The following is a 27,356-nucleotide window of genomic DNA, read 5'->3' on the forward strand; positions in this document are numbered from 1 at the left end:
TTTAAACTCCGCAAGTCGTGCCTCATAGGCCTCCTCTATCTTTGCTTTCAACTCAAGGGAATCTTGATAACGCCGAAGATGATTTTCACAGGCCTGCTCAATTTTGGCTTTCAGCTCCGAGGAGCCTTTATATTCTAGTAAACGCCTCTGACAGGCCTGATCAATCTCTGCCCTCAATTCAGCAGACCCCCTATATTCCTGCAGGCGTTTCTTACAAGCCAACTGGACCCTATCTTCAGTGAGCTTAGCATCCTCGAGTAGGGCTGAACACCTCTTCTTCAAAGCCTCGACTTCTTGGCAAAGATATTGATTTTGAAGCTTGGACGCCTCTGTTGCCAAAGTTAAGTCTTTAAGATTTTCAGTACGCTTGCTCAGCTCCTGCTCGAGAACTACTATCCGAGCTAGGGCCTCATTCCTTTGAGCCATTATAGTGTCATAATGAGCTTGAGCTCCCTCATAATCTGCTTTCAAGGCCTCATACTAATGCCAAACCTCATTCCTCTGGCCCACAACCTCATCCTTTTCCCGCCGGACTCCCTCCAGGGAGGACAACTGCGCTAGGACTTCGTCATGGCGAGCCTCTGCCTCGACAGCCTTCTCATCCGACCTCTTGAGAGCACCGAACATGTAGGAAAGTTCCCCTCGTAGACTCTTCAGATGCTTTTGGGCTACGGCAAGATGGCCCCGGGCATCACTGGACGCAGCCAGATTCTCTTCCTGGCACGCCTCCTCAATGCGATGATCCACCGTGTCCCGAACAGACCGGTCGCGAGCGTCCACCTCCATAAAGAGGCCCATCACCTAATGAGAAGAAAGAACAATTAAGGTATGGAACTACAAAAATCAAAAGAAGAGTCAAAAGCGAAGAATATAACTTACCATGAGGAGCATCTCCCTGATCGTGTCTTCGAGTTCCTCCCTAGTCCGAGACCGAAATGCTACTTGCTCCCGAGTAGAGCTAGCCAAAAGGCCAGTAAGAGCAAGCAAGCGAGGGTCTGAAGCCTCCGTGACCCCACCGAACATTCTCTCCCGTAGTATCCCCGCAACTATGCTCGCCAGAGATTGATGGGTGATGTCCTTTGCGTTTAGAATCTCGTTGTCAGGAGCAGAGAGTAGGGGCACCACGGGAGTTTTTTCTTTTTCAAGGGGAGGCAGGGCTGGAGTTGGTCTTCTAGAAGCCCGAGACTCCTTAGGAGCAGGAGCCGGGATAGGAACTTCGAAAGAAGGAGGACGCTTGCTCGCGACCCCCTTAGCAGTGCCCTCAGGGATGGCTGAGGTCTTCTCTCGAGGAGGAATGCCACTAACTGGCTCAGACTCAGCCCCCTCCACAGGAATGCCCTTATCAACAGGGGCAGCTTCGATGGCAGCTTCCTGGACATTTTCACCTACTGGGCCAATCTCCACTTCATCCTTGGGAGCCCTACCACCAGCTGGAGAAACCTCAAACCTCTCCTCAGGGGCATCCCCAAAAGACGAGGCAGCACCCGCCCTCACGTGCCCAGGATCCTCAACTGGCCTGTCAGTAATCTTTGGTGCAACTTCTGTCCTCGCAGTGGCGGCCTGTTAGGACCCAGTGGCTCGAGAAGATCGAGGAAGGGAGCTAGAACTGCTGTGGCTGGAGGGCTTGGAGGTCCGGACACCCCGGGAGCTCGGCTTAAGAGCTCGAGAAGAAGCTGGAGCTGGGTGAGCAGATCGGCTGGCCGACCTAAAGGAGATGACCTGGGCCACATCCTAAGTGGCTTCAAACATAGACCGCCTAGCTCGAAAGGCATCCAAGGCAGCCTTCATGCTCTCCCGAGATAGGGTGAAATTCTTGGGAGGCTTGATTTTGTCCATATCTGCGTGAGAAGCTGCAAAGACCCAAAACTGAAACAAGTTAGAAAAGTTTTCGGAGAAAATCGAAAAATGAGAAATAAAGCAATTAAACGAGATGAAATACCTGCGTTCCTGCAGTCCTGAAGACTAGACATAAACATACACTTTTTGACATCATACTTCTTCTCAATAGAAGTCAGTCGAAGAAACCCGATCTGCTCGGAAAGGCTTAGTTGGGGCAGGTCGTTACAGCCTAAAGGGACATCCTCCCAGGAGAGCTCCACCTCCCAAGACAATATTTCGGAGTCCTTTTTCAGCTCTACCACTGTGAACCCCTCTACCCAGCCTTTTATCGAGTCCTTGTGACCCGAAAAAATGGACAGCCCTCCGCGAGGAGCAAAATAGTAAAAGCTCTGACTCGCCCTAACCAGTCTAAAGAAGGTAACAAACAGACGCGTCATGGGTGTGAATCCCCAACTCAGACAGATAGACTCAAAGGAACACATGAAAAGAATAGAGTTAGGAGCCAACATCGTAGGGGTTATCCCGAAGTACCGGAAGATCTCAATGAAAAAGGGAAAAAAAGGAAAGGTTAGACCATACTCTCGCTGTTTGATGAAAAAGACCAGACTACGGTCCTTTTGAGGGTCAATCAAACCAGAAGGAGGAGGATCGGGAAGGACGATCCTCTCATTCCGATAGGGAGCTCGGATATGGAAAAGAGGGATATCCAGATACTCTTGAGAAAAGAAATTTTTTAGAGTGGAAGGAGTAATACTGGACTCTATGTTAAGGACATCAGGGAGTTTTGGGCTATCCATGGAGAAATGAAGAGCGTACCTTGAAAGCGATGGGGCAGAAGGACAGAGCTAGCAACACGCGCAGAAAGCAGAGAAGAGTGAGAGTTTTGGGAAGACTGAGAGTATTCAAAATTTGAAACAGTAATGTGAAGAGGAGACGTTTTAAGGGAAACTGTCCTTGGGCCGCGCAGTCATAATTATTCTCGATATTTACTCTCTCATCATTCATGAAATAACTGATGAGAAGGTAAAGGGGCAATTGATAACCGCTGGGCTTCACCATCTCAATACAAGACCCAGCCTATGATCGCAAGCTTAGCCCAAGGGTTGAAAGGCATCTTCAACGAGCCGGCCTAGACTATCCGGCCTCGAGGTCGGACCTCCTGTGGGCCTCAGTCTTCTCACACCCATCTCGGTTTCGAGGCCCAGTGTGATAAGGGATAACCGGCCCGAACATCCAGCAGAATTGCTTACACACGTGCTAAGGAGGGAATTAAATGGTCGTTTAGCATGGAGCAGGCGACTGGCATTCCCATACATACAAATCCGTATAATAGAGACAGGTGGTCCAATAATAGCAAAGCCGTTATGCGTCATTACCAGACAAAAAGAAAAAAAATAAAGAGAGAGGAGCACTCTCCTCTCAAACCAAACTTACCCAACTATTGTAAATTCTTTTTTTTTTTCTGGATCTCATATCATCAGGTTATATTTAAAATAAAATTAAAGTATATATATATATATATATATATATATATATATATATATATAAAGTGAATTTTCTTGCTAATTTATTATATTGCGCATTTATTCTTTCTTTTTTCAATAATGAAAATTTTCAATTTTTCAAGTAATCATCGATAATTATCGATAAAATAAATTTAATTTTTATACTTTTATTTAATGGTTAAATAAAAATTTAACTTATTATAAATTTTTTTCAAAATTAAAATGTTATTTTTATAATTTAAAATATTAAAATTTAGTATTTTAATGGACATAAAAAATTAGAAAATTACATAGAAATAGTTTAAAAGTATAAAAATTGCAATAATGACATTTTTATTAATAAAAAAAATTTATTATTAAAAATAATATTATATTTGATCATTTAGCAAAAATAAAAAAATTAAATTAAACTTATTCAGCCCTAAAATATAAATATAAAAAGGTCATATTGGAGATGGATATTTCATGCTTGAGATGTTTAAGGTCATTAATGGGTAAAATTGTATTTTTCCTAATATATTTAACTCACTCATCTTTAATTTAAGTATAAAAGCTTTATAATTTATAATCAGTTTCTGAATTGTTAGAATTGATTTGACACATTAATGCTCTGATTGTTTGTACAAAACATGCAACAGCCTATATAGGTATTCTTCATTTAGTTAGTACAGGTCTATGAATCACATGGCTGTGCACATGCCATCTATGATTTCTATCTAATATACAACAATGTCAATGAATTGATTTTGGGTTGGACTAGAATCTAGAGAAAAGTAAGTTGGTTTCAGATTTATTCTCTTTGAAGTAATTATAACTTTTTTCTTTTAGACTTGAGGTTTAGCATGGCCTGCAATTCTTGTTGGATAGTTCATTATCACTTCAATTGTCTTTATTATTATGACCATATGTATATTAATCTGATTAGTGAGATTTTGGCTAATGAAAGTTGCTAATGAAAAATATTGGGTTTGACCAAGACAAGGATAAGGATGTTGTTGTTCTGCGAGTTGATGCAACCAAAGACAAATTAAAACCAATTACCAATTAGCGTTTCCGCTGACTTGCTTGTGGGTCAGAAAGTGTATGCTATAGGCAACCAATGAGTTTCTTATTCGATTCAAATCAAAAAATTAGATCAACTTGAATTAATAAATTTTAGTTTAACTTTTTATTTATTTTGATTCGGTTTAGTTTTTAATTTCAAAATTTTTAATTATTTCAGTTTAGTTTAATTTTAATTAGAAAAAAATTGAAAAAATCAAATCAAACTAATTAGTGATAATAGTATATTATTTTCAATAATATAAAGAGATTAGATCATATTAAAATTAAAATATTTTAATTAATTGTAATGGCTCAAGATTTCTTTTAATTCTAAAAATTTTTCTAAATATGGTCAAGTTTTAAGTAATTAACTTTGAGGGATCAAACTGAAATTTTTTAAAAGGAGTGATTTTGAAATTATTTTTTATCAAAATAAAATATCTAAAATTATAGTTTGCAAAAATTCAAACGGATTGAGAAATAGATTTACATAGCCTAAATTATGATTTTTCAAAAATTTAAAGAAATAATTTTTACCCCCTAAAATTCAAATTTCGGCTTTCTAAAGTGAAGGATAAAGGCAAAAATCCTATATGTTCGGCCACAAACATGGACTTTAGGCCACCGAACTTTTGTTTTCAACATACTCCTAAAAGCAAATTTCAGCTTCCTAAAGTAAAGGACATAGGCAAAAGTTTTACATGTTCGACCGTCGAACATGAATTTTAGGCCGTCGAACTTTTATTTTCAACATACCCCTAAAAGCAAACTTTGGCTTCCTAAAGTGAAGGACAAAGGCAAAAAGTCTTACATGTTCGGCCGCCGAACATGGATTTTAAGCCGCCGAACTTCTGTTTTCAACATGCCCCCTAAAAATAAAATTTCGGCTTTTGAAAGTGAATCACAGAGGCAAAAGTTCCATATGTTCGGCCGCTGAATATATACTTTAGGCAGCCGAAAATCTAATTTCAAGAATGATGTTCTTCATCTTAAATGGTTCGGCAGCTGAATTTTAATTTTAGGTCGTCGAACTTCAGTTTTTCTGAGCACAACATAACGGTTATTTCTGTACACAAACGGTTCTATTTGCATTTAATACATCCCCAACGACGATATTTATAACAGAATTATAAATATAATATGTTTTTAATATGAAAATATTACAACAACCATTTAAATATATACTTATTGAGATTAAAGCCTTTTTCACTCTCTCTCTCTCTCAAAATCTTGAGCCATAACATTAATTCCTTGAAAACCTATCGTGGTTGTAATTAATTTGAGTTTTAAAATTGAATAAAGGTTGTTGAGTGAATTAATTGTGGTGGGTGTGATTTTGAGCAAATGATTGCTCTTGTGAGAAAAAGAAATTTGTAAAAGAGCAAGAATTTTGCTCTAGAATAGTAAAGATTTTAATTTTCACCTAAATAAGATTAGATAGTGGAGTTGAACTCTCAAGGAGGATATTCAGAAGATGACGTAGGTTTGAGATAGTTGAATCTCTATGAACTATTGTGTTGATCTTTCATCACCTTCCTTATTCCCTTTTTAATTTGTATCTCTTTATCTTAATTTTTTTTATAAACCCAATTCACCCCTCTTACGTAATAACAGTTAATTAAAATTTATAAATATAACTCACATATCTAATTGAATAATATTATAAGAATTGTTTTGAAAAATAATAAGCAATAAATATTCACATATACATGATGCATGTCAAGAAAATAACTCTAAAAATATAAATGTTAGAAACAAATCAATAATAGTAATTTCCTCTTAAGTTATTTTAAAGAATTTTCCAAAATAAAATTATTTTAATTTCTTTACAATTTACAAAATTAAATCTGCATTAAAATATAGTAATATAATTAAATTATAGAAGCAAAATGCCATCCGAGAATCACAACATTGCACCTATTGTTGTGGTACAAAATAATGCATAACAGTGGCTACACCTGTTGTTGCGGTGCAATTTTACACCACAACAGCTGCTTGAAAGAAACGGGTTGGTTGTGTCTGGTCTTACGGGTCGGCTGACTCGCCCATTGTTGGTTAGCTAGGGTTTATGTTGAACCTCTGGATTTTATGTATTAGGCTATGGGCTTTGGAGAGCTTTTATGGACCTTGTAACCCTTCATTATTAATGGTATTTTTCTACCTTTTGACCCAAAAAAAAAAAAAAAAAAAAAAAAACTTCATCCCTCCATTATTTTCTAAAGGAAGTACTGAAAAAAAATCCATAAATTTATGATAACTCACATTTGTATTTATAATCAATTTTAAATCTTAAATGATAAAATTAAATATTTTTAATTTATAATAATTATAATCAAGAGAATTAAATTAAATTTATATAAATTAATATTAAATTATAATATAGTTTTTAAAATTTATATTATTAATAAAATATTTAATTTTTAAATTTAAATTTTATATTGAAATTAAATATATATTATATTTATTTTATGTAATATTAAATATATTATATTAAATAAATTTTTATTACATAAAACACTACATATTAATAATATACATTAATTTATACTTAATATTATAAACTATGTATATATTTTTATATTTGAAAATTTTTATTTTTATTAATATTTTAAATAAAATAAAATATTATATATTTTAAATCGTAAATTTTTTATATTTAAATTTTTTATTAATATTTCTGATAATATTATAAAAGTGAAAATAAAAAATAAATAATGAAATTAATAAAATATAAAATTATTAATAATAAAAATATATTTAAATGTTATTTTATTATTTAAATAGAATTTTAAGGATTATATTATAATTTATATAAATTTAATTTAATATTATTAATTATAATTGTGTTAAATTAAAAATTTTGATTCTATCGTATAAGATTTAAAATATTAAATATAAATTTAAATTAGAGTAAATGTTTGAATTTTTTTATTTAATTCCCTTTTCCTAAAATAAATTTAAAGAACAGTGAAAGAAAGAAAACATATGGGGCTGTCGGCAAAAAGCTCATGAATAGCTGGCAAACAATAAAAATACACAACTGGGATGGCGTGTCTCAGCAAGCCAACAAATTTTTCAACTTTTTGGACATGGAAATCGGTTTCTTCTTTGTTTTCTGGCTCAAAAACTGCTACAGCCTTCTTTGTTTTCTTCACAATATCATAGACGTTGCTTTCTTTTCTCAATGTGAAACTTCATACTTGGAATCAGATTAAGCTACAAACAATATTTAAGACCAGTTTATTTCTCTTGAATCACTGAAAAGAACTACAATACCAAAATTTCATTGTATGAATCAATATTGCTGGATCTTTAAAACAAATAAAGTACATATATATATGTGTATGCCAATCACCATTTGGGTTCTGCTGGCAGTTATGTCCTTCACATGAAGCCATTGATCGTTGAAGAAATCGCTGCGCCAATAACGGCAGATAAGAAGATTGAAAATTTGTTTGTTGTTGAATCAGAAGGTGACAATGGGATCGTGCCAAACACAGTGGGGTAAGAGGGTGCTGCAGTGTCTGGCAATGCACTAGGACCATAAGAGGAAGAGTAGGCTGATCCATTCCCAGAAAGCACAGATATGCGAAGCTTCTGCTTCTTTTCACAGTGCCCTGGGATCCCACTGGTGAAGTAGAACTCCCCATGTGTAGTGATATTAAATAAAGAGTTGCCGTTGTTCATGTACAAGAGTGGATCTTTGAGGTTGCAGGAGTTGTAGTTTTGTTCCGTGACTTGAATCACTGAATCTTGACTTGGTGGGTATAGGAACACTGGAAATGATGAAAAAAAAACATAATGAGAGCCAACACTTTGATTGTATCTTTTGTCATTGAAATGAAGATCTTCAGGGAAGAAAGAAAAATTACAAACTTACAGAGAGAATCTCCAATCTGGAAGGAGTGGTATTTGGACCAAAAAGTGTAGACTTGTGGGTTCGCTGAAGAGGGAATACTCCAAGCATCTAAATCTCCGACCTTGTACTGGTAGCAGGAGACTTGGATTTGCGCCAGCAACAATAGCTGAAAAGCATAGAGGACCAATGATTTTGGACTTGTAAGATTGGCCATTCACCTGCTCTCAAGCCAACTTCTCTTTTTCTCAAATTTCGGAGTGGAAAGGGGACACTAAGATGACACAAATATCCGTCGACAGAAAGAAAAAGTTGTTGATGATTTCTCCTGATTGCCCCTCTTCCTAGTTAAAGCTCAAGTGATATCAACTTTGATCTGTTACTTCCAATGGTTAAAATCATAAACAGTGTGGATCGAGTTCAGTATCAACTATCAAGGGTTAGGAATGAACAATGAAGATGTGAGAACTGGGAATCACCAGAAAAATATTAGCCAATCTCTTTGAAGTATAGAGGGGTAAGATTGAATATAAACCAATGATAGGGCCAATAATGGAACATGGCCAGCTAGGCATCCATCCTCCAACTCGACTCATAATGTGCCTAAGGTTGGAACCAGCTTGAAGGTGGGTGTGGGATGTTGCATGAAATGTCCAAAGATGGATTATCATTTCACCATGTGATTAGAAGAGAGAACTGTCTGGTTTGTCTTTCCATGACATGCTGCTTTTTCATGTTTGGTTGGACACTGAGGTTAAGGCATCTCTTATTCTCCGATATGCAAAGAGCATCATTAAGGCAATTGTCTTTTACAATGATTGGAAAGCCATTGTCTGAAATCCGAATTTTAGTGAAATGACAGTTTGATCAATTATTAGAGTCTTTTGGTCAAGTCTAGTTCCTCCATCACGGTAATGTGAACCTCACATGTTATTTCCTAATATTCCCTTCATTGAAGATCAGGTGAACTCCTTGTGCAAAACTGTAGCTCTATGAGTAAGTTCATCACAATTAGGCAAAGGCCTGCGATACAAATAATGAGAATCTGGACAAGACAGGAAGTCATCTATATATTTACATAGCATGGACAAAAATATTTCCTGTATACAGATTGGCCTTGAGAAAACTCAAAAGTCAAAACTTCCATGTGAATATGAGATGGATGTGCAATGAAATCCCACACATCATTCCAGTATAATACTGGAATACATTTAGAAATGTTGATTCATTACAGGATTGATGAATTGTGGGAAGAACATAGGTAAAGAAAAACTTAAACTATTATCATTTCTCTGTCAAAATTAAATACTTAGCCTCTATTTTTAAATATCCAAATTAAACTAACCATGCATTTCATAAAAATACAATTTAATGCTTCTGTTAGATTTTTATCAAGGTAATCAACCCGCTTTATCATTCATTGGAGCAATTATAGACATTAAAATAATATAGATAGTTAAAATTATAAGAATTTTTTACACTCATAGATTAAGTTTGGTGGTAAGTGCATTTAAATAAATTTGAGAAGTTTCAGGTTTTACTCTCCCGATCTCTAATTCTTATTTCAAAAAAAAAAAAAAAATTATAAGAATTTTTTAAAATCATAGCAAGTAAAACAATATAATACTACATTCTCATATGCCTAACAGTATAACTTTACGAAATACAGGCATTCTAATTGAATTTAAAAAAATTAAAGATTATGTAATTAATTTTGATAAAATACAGAAACTTAGGTAATAATTTATCCTAAAGAAAATGAAGTTGCCGAGTAACAGAATTGAAAAGTTTTATTTTAATTGTTAAGATGGTATAAAAATTCTAGCATTAATAAATACCCTAAATATATACTAAGCACTAATGCAACACCAGATAAAATTAGCACCCGTCAATAGAATTTAAGAAAAAAAAAAAAGGCAATGATTTTCATTGATCTATGCACCTAAAAACCACTTCTTACTGTCAACTGCCTCTTTGCCCTCATAAAATCCTCCATCTGCTATTATCAAGTAGGACTTTCGGCAGTTATTGGTTGGATGGCGAACAGCAAACCAAGTTGCAGCTCCAGCAGCGGGACGAGGAGCAAAGGCTGCTGCTCACAATTTTCAAACAAAATCCAGAGATTTGTTCCTCTAATATCAATCAAGCATTTAATGGCTCTGCTTCCATCTCTTTCATAGTTGTCCAATCGTGTGATCCTATAGTGAAAGAAAGCGTTTCACAAGTCATAACCCAAATTATAACAATTAAAATAAGAGAGAACCAAGCCAGAAATAATCAAGGAAAACATGGATTTTAAAAATTAGACACTATTTATGATAAACCTGTCCAGTTCTTTTGGCCTAATACAAACATAAAACTGCAATAATTAGGAAAAGTCCACTAAACCCAGAAAAAAGTCAGCATCACTTATTTTCTCTACCTTCTCTCTAGATTTCTAGAGAGAGAAAAATCTCTCCCCATCATTTCCTTTTCCTTGTCAGAGAAGCTAAGCTTCCTTGTGTAATACCCAGCTAGACTCCGGCGTCGGGATTCCAACCCTCCGACGGAATCCCCGTTGGAATCTAGAATCTCAGATGCCGGAGTCTCTTAGAAGGGTAAAATAAGTTTTTATAAAATGAATTTTATGGTTTTGCTGTTGGTTTTTGTGTTAAAAGATTTTTAAAAGAAAGAAAAATGCTATGGAGGGAAAAAACCAGGTTCGGCCGTCGAACATGGTGCTGCCGCGGGAGCTCTCCTTTCGGCCCCCGAAGGTGGTCTGGCCAGCCATCTATAAGAGGCCTCCAGTCTTAAAATGGGAGAATTTATCTCTCTATTTTTGGGCAAAGGTGAGTTCTTGACCTCCCATAGTTGATTTTGTTGTTTTTCCTTCAAATCCTTCAAAATATTCATGAGTTTTCCCTCGTTTTTGAAGATTTGAGCTTAAATCTGAGTTTTGAAACCTTGGAAACCTCCGGAGACCGTTTGGACTCATCTCCACGTTGGGATTGCTGTCACTCCTAGATCTCCAAGAGGTAAGCCTAGATCCTTGTTTTCCTTATGTTTTAAATGAGTTTTAAGAAAGGGTTAAGAGTCAGAAATGCATGAAATGATTAGATCTAAAGTTTTAGGGTTTGTGTTAGTTTTGATGATAAATGCTTGCTCTTGTGATGTTTTATAGTTGTTTGTTGGGGCTTAGGCTAGTTTTTATGCCCTTTATGCATATTTGAGTGAGTATGCATGTTTTGAGGGGTTGGATGTGAGGATTTGGAGAGTTTTGATGGCTGAGTGCATAAGGCAGAATCGGATAAGGTTTGGCCGCCGAAGCAGGGTTCGGCCACCGAACCTGCCTATGCAGGCAGCCTTTGGCTGCCTAACCTGCCCCCGAAAGGATGGACTTTCGGATCTGGGAAGGCTTTCGGCCGCCGAACCTGCCCCCGAAGGTTGATGACTTTCGGATCTGTGATGAGGTTTCGGCCGCCGAATCTGCCGCCGAAAGTGCCTAACTTTCGGATCTGTGGAGGACCTTCGGCCGCCGAAAGTCCCCTGCCCAACCTTTCTTTGCTTGTTTCCTATGCATGTTTTGTTATGTTTTAGGGGGATTTTTGGGGAGTTATTTAGAGTCTTGTTAGAGTTATGTTTGGTCCCTCATTTGAGTCCATCTGTGTAGGATCGGACCTGGGAGACCGTAGAAGCCAGCAGTGAGTCAGCTGCTACAGATTAGGCAAGCGTCAGCCAGAGGTGAGTAAAACTAAACTATCGTTTCAAAGTAACTAAACTTTTTAAGCATGTTCATGCATCATGAATGCTATGTTTATGTATTAGGTTGTTTTGCATTAGAATTCGCGAATATAATGCATTGCATAATTTACTATTGATGTGAATGGGTATTGGATGACCCACTAGCCCTCGATATGATATGATATGATACGGAAGTCTAGGTCGAGGCCCATTTTACGCCCCTGGCAATATGATAAGAGAAAGTTCAGGTCGAGGCCCATACTACGCCCCTGACATTTATGGATATATTATGTTATGTTTAAGCGAAAGCCCTGAGGAGCTCCGTCGAGGGCCGGGCACATTGGATATGTAGAGAGTTACTGGTGACAAGTCCATCTTGTTGTGAATTGTTTGTGCTGTGATGCATTTCATATGAGCATATGTTTATTAAACTGTTTTTATGGTTCTGCTCACTAGGCTCTTGTAGCTTATCCTTTTCCCCTAACCCCAGGTTTGCAGTTTGCAGGATCAGAGATAGCACGGAGAGTCAACTTAGTGGCTGGTGTATAGCTGATGTAATAGAATAGTTGTGGACATGTAATGTATAATGGATTAGAATTGTGCTTGACCCTAGTTTTCTTTACCTTTGTAATCCCTGTTAACATGATCTTTATGTGAAAGTTTAAATATGATTTATGTTTGAACCAAACTTGAGGCATGTGATATTAACCAGACTAGAGCATTTGAGGGAGCATTTGAGGGCTCTAGTATGGGTTTTATGTTTTCAGTATGATACATGCACAGGTTGAGCTCGGTTTCATGGAAATGTTTTAAGTTTTTCTCATGATGTATGATCATGTATGAGATTTTATCAGGTACACAGGATGTATAGTAGGCTTACTACGGGTTCCGGCGACCTTAAGTCGATCTGAATCCTAGCACTAGTAGCACTTCGGTTTCCGGGTCGTTACACCTTGGGCGACTATATCTTCCCCTGCCCAGAGTTGCAAGGGGTGGATATATTCTTTTTTGCTCCCTCCAACAATAGCGCTTCCCTCTCCAACTCAGCGTGGATATTTTTTGTTTTGTTTTCCTCTCTCTTCCCTTCCCTGGTGTTGTCTTCAAATATGGGCGTTAGCAGAAAAGGGTGTTCGTTAGATGTGGAGAAGAAGCTTTTGGAGAAAGCTTTGCTGGGCACACAGAGGATCTACCATATCTTCGACCGTAGGCGCCTCGCATGTTAAATGAAGGTAACTAAGAATTGATGCTAATCTGAAGGTATCAGAACACCCAAAAGGCTATATGAGAGCGAGAGCCCGAACTCTACTTCATTACCTCCTGAAGCTATTTCTTGTGTATATTGAGTCTGTAAAGCTTGAAATTTAGATGGTTTGCTTAGATTTGATCTAGGGCAAGAAAGCTTGAAGTTTAGATGGTTTGCTTAGATTTGATCTAGGGCTTTGCTTCAGATGGTGCCTGAATAGTCATCTAGTGAAGGTTGGGCCTTTTCTCCCGCTACTTTTCCTTCTCAGAGAGAGTGAGGGCCCGAACTCTACCTCGTCACCTCCTGAAGCAATTTCTTCTGCATGCAGAGTTTGTAAAGCTTGAAATGTATACTGTTTGCTTAGTGTTGATCTAGGTTTTTGCTTCAGATGGTGCCTGAAGAGAGTCATCTGATGCAGGTTAGGCCTTTTTTCCAACTTGGTGGTGGTCTGGTTGGTGTATCTCCTTGGCGGCAGCAGTGGCAACACAATCAGTGGTGCTCCTAGGTTTCCTAGGGTGGGAGTGCTTTGATCATTTGTTGGATTTAATGGTTTGATTTGTTGGTTCGGCGTTGCTATCGAAGGGTTGGCCTGATTTACTGACATATAATTTATGATCATTTGTTTGTACCCTTTGCCCAATGGGCTTGTTAATGCAATTTCTTTGCATGTGCAAAAAAGAGCCGTCCATTAAACCATTATTTCAACCGATTGCTCCTTTATTCTTGTATTTTGTCCAATTATGCCATTATCCTTTTCTTTTTGCACCAACTAGCAGGCATGCTTATGAATTTTCTGTTCATATCCTTTCTTAGTCAGCACTCAAATTCGTCCTAGGTACTTTCCCAATATTCACAAAATCAAATCTTCTTGTGTTGTATCATTCAAAATAGAAAACAACTGAAAAAAAAAAAAAGGATTCCAAGATATGATACAAACTATACAAAGATTTCTTTTTGATAACAAGAAATGATACAAATAAATACATTAAAGTGTGAAGGAATGTAATTTCCCCCCTATGGAAACACATTTTGGGTTGAAAGGAAAAAGAAATAATGGAGAGTGCACTCAGAGAATGTCATGTCATTTCATTTTTCAAATGTATTATAATGCTACTTCAGACTTTTTTAAGGAAAAAAAAAAAAGAAAAAAAGAAAAACCTTTATTTTAGCAGCATCAGCATGTGTAAGGACAAATATTGCTAATTGGGGAAATCAAACCCATTGGTTGCACAAATAAAGGAATAAAGGTGTAATAGCTTAAAACAGAAAATTAAAGGTCAAAATCTACTAGGCTTTTCCAGTTAATCAAGAAAGGAACAATTTTATTAACAATGTCTTATTCTTTGAACTTGTAAACCATAAACTCTCCCTCAGCTTATGCTTCCAACATAATCTCAGGCCAGAGCTAATTTAATTTATTTTTGCAGTCTCATAAAACCCTAAACTCTCATTCAAAAATTTTTTTAGTAACATTAGTATTTGATTCAGATTAATAAAATATATGATAACAAAATGTCAAAATCACAATATGGAAGTGTATATTTCTATTGCATGTTTCAGGAACTCATTAGTAACAACATAGAGCTTTGAACTTTGGAGTTTTATTACAAGTTATTTGTGGTATCTTAGAGATTGAAAAAAGCATACACGGAGTTTCCTGTTCGCTTTTTGCTTTTTGCTTGTGCAAAATAGAGAGAGAGAAAGAGAGAGCATGTCTAGTTTTGTCTCTTAAGTCAGAATCTCAAAGGTGATAAACAATCCAGAATCAAATTAACTCAGTATGTTATATCCTCATTTGCAAGCAAGAAAATAGAATCCAAGGCAGCGAAAAACTTACTTGGTTTTTGGCTTTCTGCAATAACCAGAAGCCGCCTCTGCAGAAGAGAAGCCACAAAGAGAAATATGGAGCACATGCCGAACATGACAGTAATGGGAAAGGCATCAACCTTCAAGAAGAGATGGAGACAGCAGCCATTAAAAAACAGAAAGATTGAGAATGGACAGATCCATGAAGAAAACCTTCATGCAACTTTGCCTTAAATACTCATTCCATGGCTGTATTTCCCAAAAACTGATGATGATGATGATGATGATGAAAGTACATAAGGAAGAAACTCACATTGTACAATACAACACAAACAAATATGTTGAGAGGAATGCGGAAGAAATTCATGATGGTGCTTCTAGCCTCCTCGGGAATATATTGGGACCTCATCTTCATGATTGATGGCCAGAATATACCCACGCATGACTCGAATGTGCAGAAGCCAAGAAGCTGGATACACCCTGAAAATGAGATGCCTCCACCTTTCTCCCGATTTGCAACTATCAAGAACTGTTCAAAACCCACAGTAAATACTTTAAAACCCATAGTAAAATTTCATCTGCTACTGAGTTTATGTATTAATAGTGAAATAAAAGAAAATGATAGGGAATCAAGATTTACTACTTACATTTGTTACAACAGGAAGCAGAAGTGAAGCCGCAGATGTTACAAAAACAATCTGCATATAGCTCTCAACTTTGAGGGATGAGCGAGCCATCAGTCGAGATGCAATGGAGCTTCCCAACATAGAAGCCAGCATGAATGTTGCAAAGATAAAACCATGCGGAATGTCCTCACCATTTGGGCTTAGAGCAGGAGTCCAAAGGAAAACAAAGGTGTACATTGAACCTTCAAATAGGGACTGTATGGCACCCAACAACGCAATTTTCTCATCTGATTCCATTACGAACATGAAAGGGAGTGAGTCAGTGAGAGACTATTAAGATGCATAATGTACAAATGAAATAAAGGTGAGAATATTTGTATTTTGTTCCCTGTTTTCCATTAAAATAAGTAAAAATTAGAAGGAACTAAATGGAGAAAATTCCAAGCAATCACCTAAATGATGTCACCTAAAATTGCCCCAAGTAACACTGAGGATGGAACTAAAAAAGTCTAAAATTAAAGAGTATCTTCAAAGCAGAGTTTCTTTTACAGCATTTGAGGATATCTTAGCTTTAAAGGAGTGCACAGAAAAGCCATTATAGAATGTGATAATAAGATCAGGTTATCTTTTTTTCCACTTAGCCCACTGAAACCCATCTTCACACACATGAAAAACAAGGTGCCAACAGTCAACCAAAAGGGACATGTATATCTAATGTTTTGATTCTTATTTTGTCATAACCAATTGTGCAGAATGGCAATTGATGATATAAATTTCCAATTGACATTAATTTTCACTAAGCTATACTATAGTAAGAAATATAATGTTAGAGATTCACCAGAGGCAATCGCAACAGCAGCAACCTTAAATTGGGCAAGTAAGTTCTTATTCTCTGAAAAGTCTCCATAATTTTCAGTCCATGATGATGCTATGATTGTCATACCAATTGCAAGGAAGCAAGCAGCAGCATCAAATGGAGAAACCGGACCAAGCCCCAGTGTATCTACTAGTATATTACCAAACAACCCAGACATAATCGCAACCAAACCATTGCCAAGAAATATTGCTTTTGAGAATGTCATTGACAGCCATTGTTGGTCAAAACCCCTCTGTAAATTGAAAGGGAGCACTAAGATAGATAATGCACCTGATATGGTAAATAAAATTCCTACAGTGAAACAGTTTTCTAAAATGTCCTTAATCATAGACACAAATCAAGTATAGAAGAAGCACCAAAACCCTTGAAGTGATAAGCTCCATGTCAATGTAAAATAGCAGCATAGAAGCATTAGGCCATAATTTACATAATTTCACTCAAATCTGTAACCCAAAACATTTAAACAATTAGGAGGAAAGAATTCAATTTAAGATGTAAGGCATTAGACCCTACAATCAATAAAAGTAAACCATCTCAACTCATGACACACCTTAAAGTGCTCTGCAACAAGCCAAGACTCAAACGCTGAGAAGAGTAGAGAAGTGGCAATGCCCCCTAATACACGTCCCAACATTAACACCTTGTAGTCAGGAGAATGCTTGGTGATGCAGCTTAAAATGTAAGTTATGCAGTAAGTAATGCATGCCCTCCTTCGACCCCTGAATTCAGCAGAAAACAAAACATAGGGCTCCATAATGATAAGTAGTCAATAAGAAAGAAATTAAACTAAATCATAGTGATATCTTACTGCTTATCAGCAAGAGAACCAACAATTGTCCCAAACAACATAGATGATCCAAAGCCAGCAATAAAGAGCTGGCCTATCTCTCCCTTTCCAAAACCATACTGACTGTATAGGTAGTACACATATGGTCCCTGCAACCAATCCCCAGCTGTTGCCAAAAATCAATTGAATTAGTTCCCCTAAAAGAAGCTTAATAGTTGTCAATTATTAAAAAAAAAAATAAAAAAATAAAAACATGAATCCTGATACAAAATTACACATTTTGTGCGAAGAAACCATTGATCACAGAAGCTAAAATAAAGCGTAGGATGAAAATGTTGATCTGCTTTATTAACAAAGAAATCAAGGTTACATTTCAACTACATTACAGATAACACTTATCCAAGGCTCCAAGCCTATCCACTGTCCTTACGGGCAGAGAAATTCTCAATGACAAAAGAAAAAAAGAGAAGAAAAACTTACAAATGGAATCTATATAAGGCTCAAAATTTAACTTAAATCCAACTTTCCACCAAGTGAAGCAAACCCACATAAGAAAAAGGAGCATGGATGACATTGGCGCGAATTAATGAGAAATAGGAGCAAAACCCAAGTGGGTTACAATGAGCCAAGGGAAATGATCAGATCCGAGGGGGAACGTACCCATCATGAGGGAATAAACAACGAGGTAGTTGTTCTTGAAGGCATTGAAAGCAGAGGATGAGTTGATGCGATCTCTGCTTGATTTGCTGAGTTCAAGCGCAGCCACCACAGCCGCTAGGCCAGCAAATACCACGAAGTAGAATATCTCCATTTTTTGGTCTCTTCCTCTTTCGAGATCGATCCGCAAGAGATAAATTGAGAATGGGCAATTGGGTTTTAAAAAGAGTTAGCGACCGTGTTAGGGTCCTAGAATTTGAGGGACTAAAATTGTAATTTTTTAATAAAAAGAGTTTTCTAAAAATAATATTAAGATAAATTATTATAAAATAGGAGTAAGGTAATGGTCTTATTAAATATATGTACTTTTTTTAAAATTATTTATTTAGGAGTTTATCATCGTATCACCTCTTATTACAAGCTATCTTGGTCCTAAAGACTTTTTTTCACGAGGAGTGATTAGGTGGCTACTAGTAAGAGTTAGGCCCAATGAACTATCATAGGTTTATAGAGTTTTAAAGTTGTGCTTTCACTCTTTATAGACCATCTCATGTCTAAAATGGAGGTGAGGATTATTGCAACGATTGTGTTGATGATAATGTATAGTTATTATTTTGTGCCTGAAATAAAATAAGTAGTATGTTCATAAATTCTCATATTCAATTCTTATCTCCCGCGACTATTGTGAGGCTTATGAATGAATGATGCTTGTTGGCTTCGTTATTCGCTTATATAACCTTGACTAATTAGCTTATTTATATTCATATAGTATCGGGTGATTCTTAAGACTGATTTAGCTTGAAAGCATTTAAATCAAGTGCCACATGGTCCTAAATGAGTGTCAAAATATGGGTCCATAATAATTGGTATTAGAGCAAAGTTGCGATCGATGAACAATGCAAAAGAATACGATGGAATGTCAGTATAACATCTAATGCCTTTGAGAAAAGGGGCTGGAAGCTCTATGCTCGATGAAGTGAATGTCCCACCTGAGGAGAGTGGCACAAGAGCTAAAGTGAGCCACCTTATGTGAAAACTATGATATTAGTGCATTGAGGCACAAGGAGAATAATGAAATTTGGCTATGATAGCCATTTTGTGTTGGGATACTATACGCTCCACTAGATACACTGTTAGGAGAGAGAGTAATGACCTAGTTTTGCACACCCTATAAGTTATGTTTTTTGGAGAGAGGATAATGACTAGGTGTTGCACACTCCTTCCGGTGGCCTCTAAAAAGAGAATAGTGATCTTGTGGAAGTAGTGATTTTATGGTAGGAAAATTAGGCATAGGTGATGTAATACCCGGCTAGACTCCGGTATCGAAATTCCTACCGTCCGGTGGAATCTCGGATGTCGGAAACCTCTAGAAGGGTAAAATCATGTTTTTATAAAATGTTTTCATGTATTTTTGATTTTTATGAAGAAAGAAATTGAGTAAAAGTTTTATAGAAAAGAAAGAAAGAGAATGAAGGAAGAGCCCAGGTTCGGCCGCCGAACCTCATGTTTGGCCACCGAACCTCATGTTTGGCCGCCGAACATGGGGTGCATGCGGAGGCACGTTAGACCCCCGAAAGTGGTCTGGCCAGACACCTATAAAGGGGTCCCCTGTCTGAAATGGGTGAGTTTTCTCTCCCCATTTCCGGCCAAGGTGAGTCTCCGACCTCCCTTGTCGATCTTGTGTTCTTCCTTCAAGTCTCTCATGTTTTTATGAGCTATTTAACTTAGTTTTGAAGATTTTTGGAGCTAAGATCAAGATTTGAAGCTTGGAGACCCCAGAGCTTTCTTCCTCCATTTCTCCAAGTTTAGGTCGCCTCCCCTCTTGATCTTCAAGAGGTAAGGGTAGATCTTTAGCTTATCCCATGTTTTAAACAAGTTTTTGAGGGGTTATGGGGTAGAAATGCATGTTTAGGTTAGCTAATTGTTGTTAGGGTTAATGTTGAGTTTATGGATAATGTATGTTGTATGAGTTGCTATATGTGTTTGTGTTGGGGTTTAGGTTAGTTTGAGACCCCTATATGCTTATGTATGTGTGTATGCATGTTGTAAAATAGCTAAATGCATGTTTGAAAGGGTTGGGAGGCAAAATGTGCATGAGGAGGCTGAGTTCTGCCACTTTGGAAGAACTCAGGTTCGGCAGCCGAAGGACTTTCAGCCGCCGAACCTGCCTGTGGAGGCAAGCTTTTGGCTGCCGAACCCTGCCCCCGAAAGTTGGACTTTCGGCTCTGGAGGGGAGTTTCGGCTGTCGAAGATGCCGCCGAACATGCATGAGTTTCGTCTCTGGAAGGGACTTTTGGCTGTCGAAGGTGCCGCCGAAAGTGGCTGAGTTTCGGCTCTTGAGGGACTTTCGGCCGCCGAACCTGCCGCCGAAAGTACCCTGTTCAGCCTTCCTTTGCATGTTTTCTATGATTGTTTTAAGGTGTTTTAGGGGGTTTTTGGGGAGTTGTTTAGAGTCGTGTTAGTGTATGTTTGGTCCCTCATTTGAGTCCACCTGTGTAGGTTCAGACCCGAGGAACTGAGGACCCCAGCAGTGAGATAGCTGCTTCAGTGTCTTTTCAGAGCTAGCCTGAGGTGAGTAGAATGACTCTTTATGTTTCAAAGCAAATAATGAAAGTTTTAGCATGATTCACACATCATGAATACCATGAGATATATTAGGTTGTTTGCATTAGAATTCACAAATATGTTGCATTGCATATTATGTTGTTGATGTTGATGAACATTGGATGATCCATTAGCCCTCGTATGGTATGATATGATATGATGATGGTACGGTACGGAAGTCCAGGAAGACCCATTCTACGTCCCTAGCATTATGTAAGAGAAAGTCCAGGAAGACCCATTCTACGTCCTTGACACATTGGAATGTTATGATATGTTATGTAAGGGAAAGACCAGGACCCATTCTACGTTTTGGCACTATTGGATATGTGGAGGGTTATTAGTGACAAGTTCATCCTTAATGTGATTTGTTTGTGATGTGATGCATTTCATGAAAGCATGAATTTAAATATAATATGTTTTACTATTCTGCTCACTGGGCTCTAGTAGCTCACCCCATTCCCTTAACCCCCAGGTTTGTAAGTACGGGATAGACCAGGAAGTCAGCAAGAGTAAAGAAGTCATGTTTTATGTAATAGTTAGATGTGGATATGTATTGTAAAATGTTATAATGTGATGTAATGTACAGAATTGTATTGAGGATAGAATTGTGCTTGACCCTAGCGTATGTGAATCCGTTTTTGGTACATGATCTTTTTAATGAAATGTTTTAATGATGTTTATATAAACCAAGCTTAATGTATGATATGTTACCCCATTGGAGCATTTGATGAGGGCTCCAGTGTGGAGTTTATGTTTATGAGTATGATTATGCAGATTAAGCTTGATAAATGAAAGAAAAAGTTTAAAACTTCATGTATTTGTATGATCATGTATGGGATTTAATAGGTATACAGGAGGTATGTTAGGCTTGCTACGGGTCCCGGCGACCTTAAGCCGATCTGGATCCTAGCGCTGGTAGCGGTCCAGTTTTCGGATCGTTACAGATTGGTATCAGAGCCCTAGATTCATATGGTCGGACCTAGAAAGTATCAGGCTCATAGATGTTATAGAAGGGCAAGCACAATAGGAAAAATCATGTCCACTAGGATAGGATGCGGAGTCCTGTCTTGAATAATGATGTGAAATGCCATGATTTTATGCATGTGCATTGATGATATGCTATGTATGTGATGTATGTGATGCGGGTTCATGTGTTTTCACATGAACCATTTGATGCTGATGTTTATGTGATGTGTGCTGTTTTTCAGAAAACAGGATGAGAGAAACTCGTCGATCTGCACGATTGACTAGAGTCCCACTGGAAAGTGAGGGCACGGATGCTCGTCCTCCTGCTTTGCCTAGGGCAATGTCCTGCAGGTCTAGTAGGGAGAGAGTGTCAAGGGACCCTAGAAGGTCTTTTGATATGAGCAGAAGAGTAACAGTTCAAGGTGGAGTGTCAGAAGATGTGGGGGATGATATGGATGTGGATTAGAGGAGGGATGGCAGTCTTGGTGTGAGCATGTCTGAAAAGGGCATGGGAGGGTCTCAAGGAGGCACTCAGGCCTCGGGGTTCGTTCAACCACCCCAATACCCATCCTTTTCACAGAATCCCGGGTATTCGATGGAGGTACATCGGATTATCCCAGTTTTAACCCTTATCCTTCTTACATGCCATACCCACCTTTCTACCCACCATACCCACAGTACCCTATGTACCCACCCCCATCCTTCCATCCAGGTACAACAAACCCTAACCCAGGGGATGTTGCACCTCCTCCACCACCAGCTAAACCTATGGTCCCAGAAGCCCAAGTACCTAAACCTAGCTCATCTGGAGGGAGCAAGGTCAAGATGACTGACTACTTGAAGTTGTATGCTCCTAAGTATGAAACAGGTGATGATCTGTTTGAGTACCTTAGGACGGTCAAGATGATAACAGATGAGTTAGGGGCATATGACAGTAGAGCCATTCAGATGGCTGGGTTCACACTGAAATGTAAGAAGGCCCGAGAGTGGTTTAAAAATTATGTGAACCCGAGGTTGGATAGTCTATCATGGGAGGAGTTTACTAATGAGTTTGCAGGATGGGCTTTCCCTGATAGCTCAAGGGAGCTGAAGATGATCGAGTTTGAACAGTTGAGGCAGACGGAGGAAATGAGTGTAGATGAATACACAGATAAATTCTTGGAGCTGTTGCCGTTTGCAGGGCAAACCTTTGACACAGATCAGAAAAAGGCTAGGAGGTATATCACGAAGCTTCATTCCAGGTATTCCTCCTTGATCCAGTCAGCGGAAAGGGAGAGTTTCCATGCCATAGTGGATATGGCCCGGAGGATGGAGGCTAGTGCAATAATTGATGGGAAGGTTAAGCAATTTGTGGCTTAGTCTTCGGGTTCCAAGACCCCAGGTGGGGGAAAGTTAGACCCTTCTTCTTTGAGTGCAGCAGCTTCAGGCAGTAAAAGGTGGGCTAATACCACCAAGAAGTCAAAGAAGAATAAGTTCTGGAACAAGATAAAGTCAGGTCTGGGATTAGGAGGTGGCTCGAGCTCAGGTGCAGACAATGCAGTATGTATGAAGTGTGGGAAGCCGCACAAGGGAGTATGTCGGTTTGGGACGACAGCCTGTTTCAGATGTGGGCAGGAGGGACACATGGCACGGGAGTGTCCTAGAGCAGCTTATGTGGCACAGTCCCAGCAGACAGCTTCTGGTAGTGTGGCTCAGCTAGTAGCTCCAGCCGCGACTCAGGCCAGTGGTAGAGGCAGAGGGAGAGGGGCAGCCTCTTCTTCAGCGGGTTTCAGGGGTGAAGGTCCATCAGCTCCAGCACGGATCTTCACTATGACACAGCAGGAGGCGAACACATCTAACACCGTGGTGTCAAGTAATCTAATCATTGGTTGTTCAGATGTGTATGCTTTAATGGACCCTGGTGCATCTCATTCTTTTGTTGCTCCGAGAGCCGTTGAGAGGTTGGGTTTGATGGTCTCTGGGTTAAAGTGTCCCCTATGGGTCAGTGGACCCAAGTGTGACCCGTCAGTGGCAGAGTCAGTCTGCCGGTTTTGTCCAGTGTTTGTGGAGAGTAGATGCCTTCCAGCCGACCTTGTGGTTCTAGATTTGATGGATTTTGATGTCATTCTAGGGATGGATTGACTATCTACCCATGGTGCTACCTTGGACTGCAGAGACAAGGTAGTCAGGTTCAGAGGTCAGGATGGGTTAGAGGTTGTCTTCAGAGGAGACAGGAGGGGTATACCTAGAGGTTTGATATCAGCCCTACAGGCTCGTAGGTTGCTCAGGAGGGGTTGTCAGGATTTTCTAGCTCATGTGAGAGAGCTGGATAGTCATGTTAGAGAGCCTGCCTCAGTGCCCGTGGTCAGAGAGCTTTTAGATGTCTTCCCAGACGAGCTGCCAGGTTTACCACCTGCTAGAGAGGTAGAGTTCGAAATAGAGTTGATGCCTGGAACCAGACTGATCTCTATCCCTCCATACAGGATGGCACCAGCTGAGTTGAAGGAGCAAAAAGAACAGTTGCAAGAGTTGGTAGACAAGGGTTTCATCCGACCGAGTACCTCACCTTGGGGTGCTCCAGTGCTGTTTGTGAAAAAGAAGGATGGATCCCTTAGACTTTGTATCGACTACAGGCAGTTGAACAAAGTCACTACCAAGAATAAGTACCCGTTGCCCAGGATCGACGATCTATTCGACCAGCTAGCTAGAGCAGGTTGTTTCTCCAAGATAGATCTGAGATCTGAGTATCACCAGCTGAGAATAAGAGAAGAGGATGTGCCAAAGACAGCGTTCAGGACCAGATATGGGCATTATGAGTTCCTAGTGATGCCGTTCGGGTTAACTAATGCCCCTGCAGCATTCATGGACCTCATGAACAGAGTTTTCAGTCAATATCTGGATCACTTTGTTATTGTCTTCATAGATGATATCTTAGTGTATTCCAGGAATGCAGAGGAGCATGCCCATCATCTGAGATTAGTTTTGCAAACCTTGAGGGAACACGGCTTGTATGCCAAGTTCTCCAAGTGTGAGTTCTAGTTGAGGAGCATTTCATTCTTGGGGCATGTTGTGTCAGAGAAAGGAATTGAAGTGGACCCCAAGAAGATAGAAGCTGTAGCTAACTGGCCTAGACCCACTACAGTGACAGAGATCAAGAGCTTCTTGGGCTTGGCAGGTTACTACAGGAGGTTCGTTCAGGACTTCTCTAAGATTGCAGCTCCTATGACCAGACTGACCAGAAAGAATCAGAAGTTTGTGTGGACTGACCAGTGTGAAGAGAGTTTTGAAGAGCTAAAGAAGAGGTTAACGTTAGCACCGGTATTAGCTCTGCCCAACAGTAATGAGGATTTCACAGTGTTTTGTGATGCGTCCCGTGTGGGACTAGGTTGTGTGTTGATGCAGAATGAAAGGGTGATTGCTTATGCTTCTAGGCAGTTGAAGAAGCACGAGTTGAATTACCCTACACATGACCTAAAGATGGCAACTGTAATCTTTACACTCAAGATGTGGAGGCATTACCTTTATGGGGTTAAATATGAGATCTTCACAGATCATAAAAGCCTACAGTACATCCTGAGTCAGAGGGAGTTGAACTTGAGGCAGAGAAGATGGGTAGAACTGCTTAGTGACTATGATTGCAAGATTCAGTACCATCCGGGTAAGGCGAATGTTGTGGCAGACGCCTTAAGCCGGAAATCACTTGGCAATCTATCCCATATCACAGCAGAAAGGAGACCGATGGTGAAAGAGTTTCACAAGCTCATTAATGAAGGTCTACAGTTAGAGTTGTCTGGTACAGGTGCTTTGATAGCCCAGATGAGAGTGACACCTGTGTTTCTGGAGCAGGTGGCTGAGAAACAGCATGAGGACCCAGAGTTAGTGAAGATGGCCAGGATTGTTCAGTAAGGCAAGAGCGAAGAGTTCAGATTTGACAGCAAGGGGATCCTCCGCTATGGGAACAGATTGTGTGTACCAGATGACGTGGGTCTGAAGGGAGACATTATGAGGGAAGCTCATAATGCCAGGTACAGTGTTCACCCTGGAGCCACCAAAATGTACCAAGATCTGAAGAGAGTTTATTAGTGGCCAGCTATGAAAAGAGAAGTGGCACAGTTTGTGTCAGCCTGCGAAGTATGTCAGAGGGTGAAGCTGGAACATCAGAAGCCGACTGGAATGCTTAACCCACTACCGATTCCAGAGTGGAAATGGGAGAATATCGCTATGGACTTCGTGGTGGGGTTACTGGCGACGTCCAACAGATTGGACTCCATATGGGTGATTATGGACAAACTAACCAAATCTGCTCACTTTATCCCTGTCAGGAGTGGCTATTCTGTGGACAAATTGGCGCAGGTATTTGTTGACGAAGTGGTCAGGTTGCATGGGGCTCCTGTTTTAATAGTGTCTGATAGAGGACCCCAGTTCACCTCCAGGTTTTGGCGGAGTCTGCAGAATGCTATGGGTACGAGGCTAGACTTCAGCACCGCTTTCCATCCTCAGACAGACGGACAATCAGAGAGGACCATCCAGACAATAAAAGATATGCTCAGAATGTGTGTGCTAGATTTTGGCGGTTCTTGGAGGCAGCATCTACCTTTGGTGGAGTTTGCCTACAATAACAGCTATCATGCTAGCATAGGGATGGCTCCATATGAAACTTTGTATGGAAGGAAGTGCAGGTCACCTGTGTAACAGCCCGGAAACCGGTACCCTCTTTGTAACGGCCCAAACTGCTCGGCGCTAGGACTCAGGTCGGCTTAAGGCCGCCAGAACCCGTAGCAAGCCTAAACTACACTCCAAATATCCCATACATGATCCGACTGGACTACCAGCTGACACACTTTTTCTGTATAAATACCAGACTTAACCTTTAAAACATCAGACATCTCAATCTGAAATAGCCCTCAGGGCTAAACCAGTGATACACTACCAAGTAACCTCCATGCACTATGCTTGGAAACATAGAACCCACTCTGTAGGGTCAGCATATCATAAGTTAACCTTGGCTACCATAGAGTCACAGGAATCAAACCTGGTCTTCTCTAATGGACTCTCTATGGGTCACAGGAATCAAACCTGGTCTTCCCTCTGCACTGGTCTTGGGTCAAGGGAATTAAACCCTGTCTTCCCTCACAGTTATAATTCACTGGGTTTTCGAAACACAACATTTATTAAGCCTGGTTTGACTCATTTCTCATCAAGAAACTGAAAACAGGATACATGCATATACAAGGGATAGACATACTATAGGCAAAGCACATACTAAACCACAAGCACACTATCGGACTGTTTATTACATCTGTCATACATATCTCTTTAATTTACATCATGTCCACACTAACTATACACAAGCATCCTGAAGCCAACACTCTGATGCTTCTGACTTCCCAGCTAACCCTGTACCTGCAAAACTGGGATTAAGGGAAAGGGATGAGCTATAAAGCCCAGTGAGTAGAAACACTGAAAACAGTTCATTCATACGCATTTTATATGAAAATGCATCACAACTCAAACATTCCACATCTTGGATTAGACATGACCTCAAAACTCCCTCGACGGGCTATTGATGTCGCCTTGGTCCAATCCGCATAAACAATGAAAATGCAATGCACCATATTCGTGATTCTAATGCAATCACCCTAAGATATATCATGGCATCCATGATGCATGAACTATGCTAACAAGCATTCTGTTACTTAATATAAAATATTAAGTTTAGTTCTACTCACCTCTGCTCCTCTGGCAGAAACTGTATTGACTCTGCAACTGCTAATCCTGACGACCTCCCTGAACTGTCGGGTCCAATCCTACACAAATGGACTCGAATGAGGTGTCAAACATACTCTT

At 39.2% G+C, this 27,356-nt stretch overlaps 2 protein-coding genes across 3 annotated transcripts; both read right to left on the reverse strand.

Moving 5' to 3' along the window:
• Positions 1-7,599: 7,599 nt before the first annotated feature.
• LOC110626573 (mavicyanin) lies at positions 7,600-9,870 on the reverse strand. Its single transcript, XM_021772567.2, has 2 exons — positions 8,269-9,870; positions 7,600-8,164 (listed from the first exon to the last, which is right to left on the reverse strand). Exons 1-2 carry the CDS (start codon positions 8,459-8,461, stop codon positions 7,773-7,775), a joined length of 585 nt encoding a protein of 194 aa, XP_021628259.1. The 5' UTR covers positions 8,462-9,870; the 3' UTR covers positions 7,600-7,772.
• Positions 9,871-10,016: 146 nt separating this feature from the next.
• On the reverse strand, positions 10,017-18,170 carry LOC110626563 (molybdate-anion transporter). Of its 2 annotated transcripts, none has more exons than XM_021772545.2 (8): positions 17,964-18,170; positions 17,325-17,469; positions 17,067-17,235; positions 16,478-16,748; positions 15,661-15,926; positions 15,327-15,542; positions 15,045-15,153; positions 10,017-10,442 (listed from the first exon to the last, which is right to left on the reverse strand). In XM_021772545.2, exons 1-8 carry the CDS (start codon positions 18,112-18,114, stop codon positions 10,387-10,389), a joined length of 1,383 nt encoding a protein of 460 aa, XP_021628237.1. In that variant the 5' UTR covers positions 18,115-18,170; the 3' UTR covers positions 10,017-10,386. The 2 variants fall into 2 exon arrangements, with proteins under 2 accessions (XP_021628237.1, XP_021628245.1); XM_021772553.2 differs by lacking the exon at positions 17,964-18,170 and adding an exon at positions 17,784-17,957.
• Positions 18,171-27,356: the final 9,186 nt, after the last annotated feature.

The sequence above is a fragment of the Manihot esculenta genome, chromosome 1 (genome assembly GCF_001659605.2).
Source record: "Manihot esculenta cultivar AM560-2 chromosome 1, M.esculenta_v8, whole genome shotgun sequence".
In the NCBI taxonomy this organism is placed as follows: Eukaryota; Viridiplantae; Streptophyta; class Magnoliopsida; order Malpighiales; family Euphorbiaceae; genus Manihot; species Manihot esculenta.

Excerpts from the sequence above, each read along its gene's own strand:
- LOC110626573 (XM_021772567.2), bottom strand. The coding sequence starts at position 8,461 with ATGGCCAATCTTACAAGTCCAAAATCATTGGTCCTCTATGCTTTTCAG. Across the intron at positions 8,165-8,268 it reads CCAGATTGGAGATTCTCTCT|TGTTCCTATACCCACCAAGT; the intron begins GTAAGTTTGTAA and ends CATCATTTCCAG.
- LOC110626563 (XM_021772545.2), bottom strand. The coding sequence starts at position 18,114 with ATGGAGATATTCTACTTCGTGGTATTTGCTGGCCTAGCGGCTGTGGTG. Across the intron at positions 17,236-17,324 it reads GGTTCTCTTGCTGATAAGCA|GGGTCGAAGGAGGGCATGCA; the intron begins GTAAGATATCAC and ends TGCTGAATTCAG. Across the intron at positions 16,749-17,066 it reads TTGTTGCAGAGCACTTTAAG|AGGGGTTTTGACCAACAATG; the intron begins GTGTGTCATGAG and ends TTCAATTTACAG.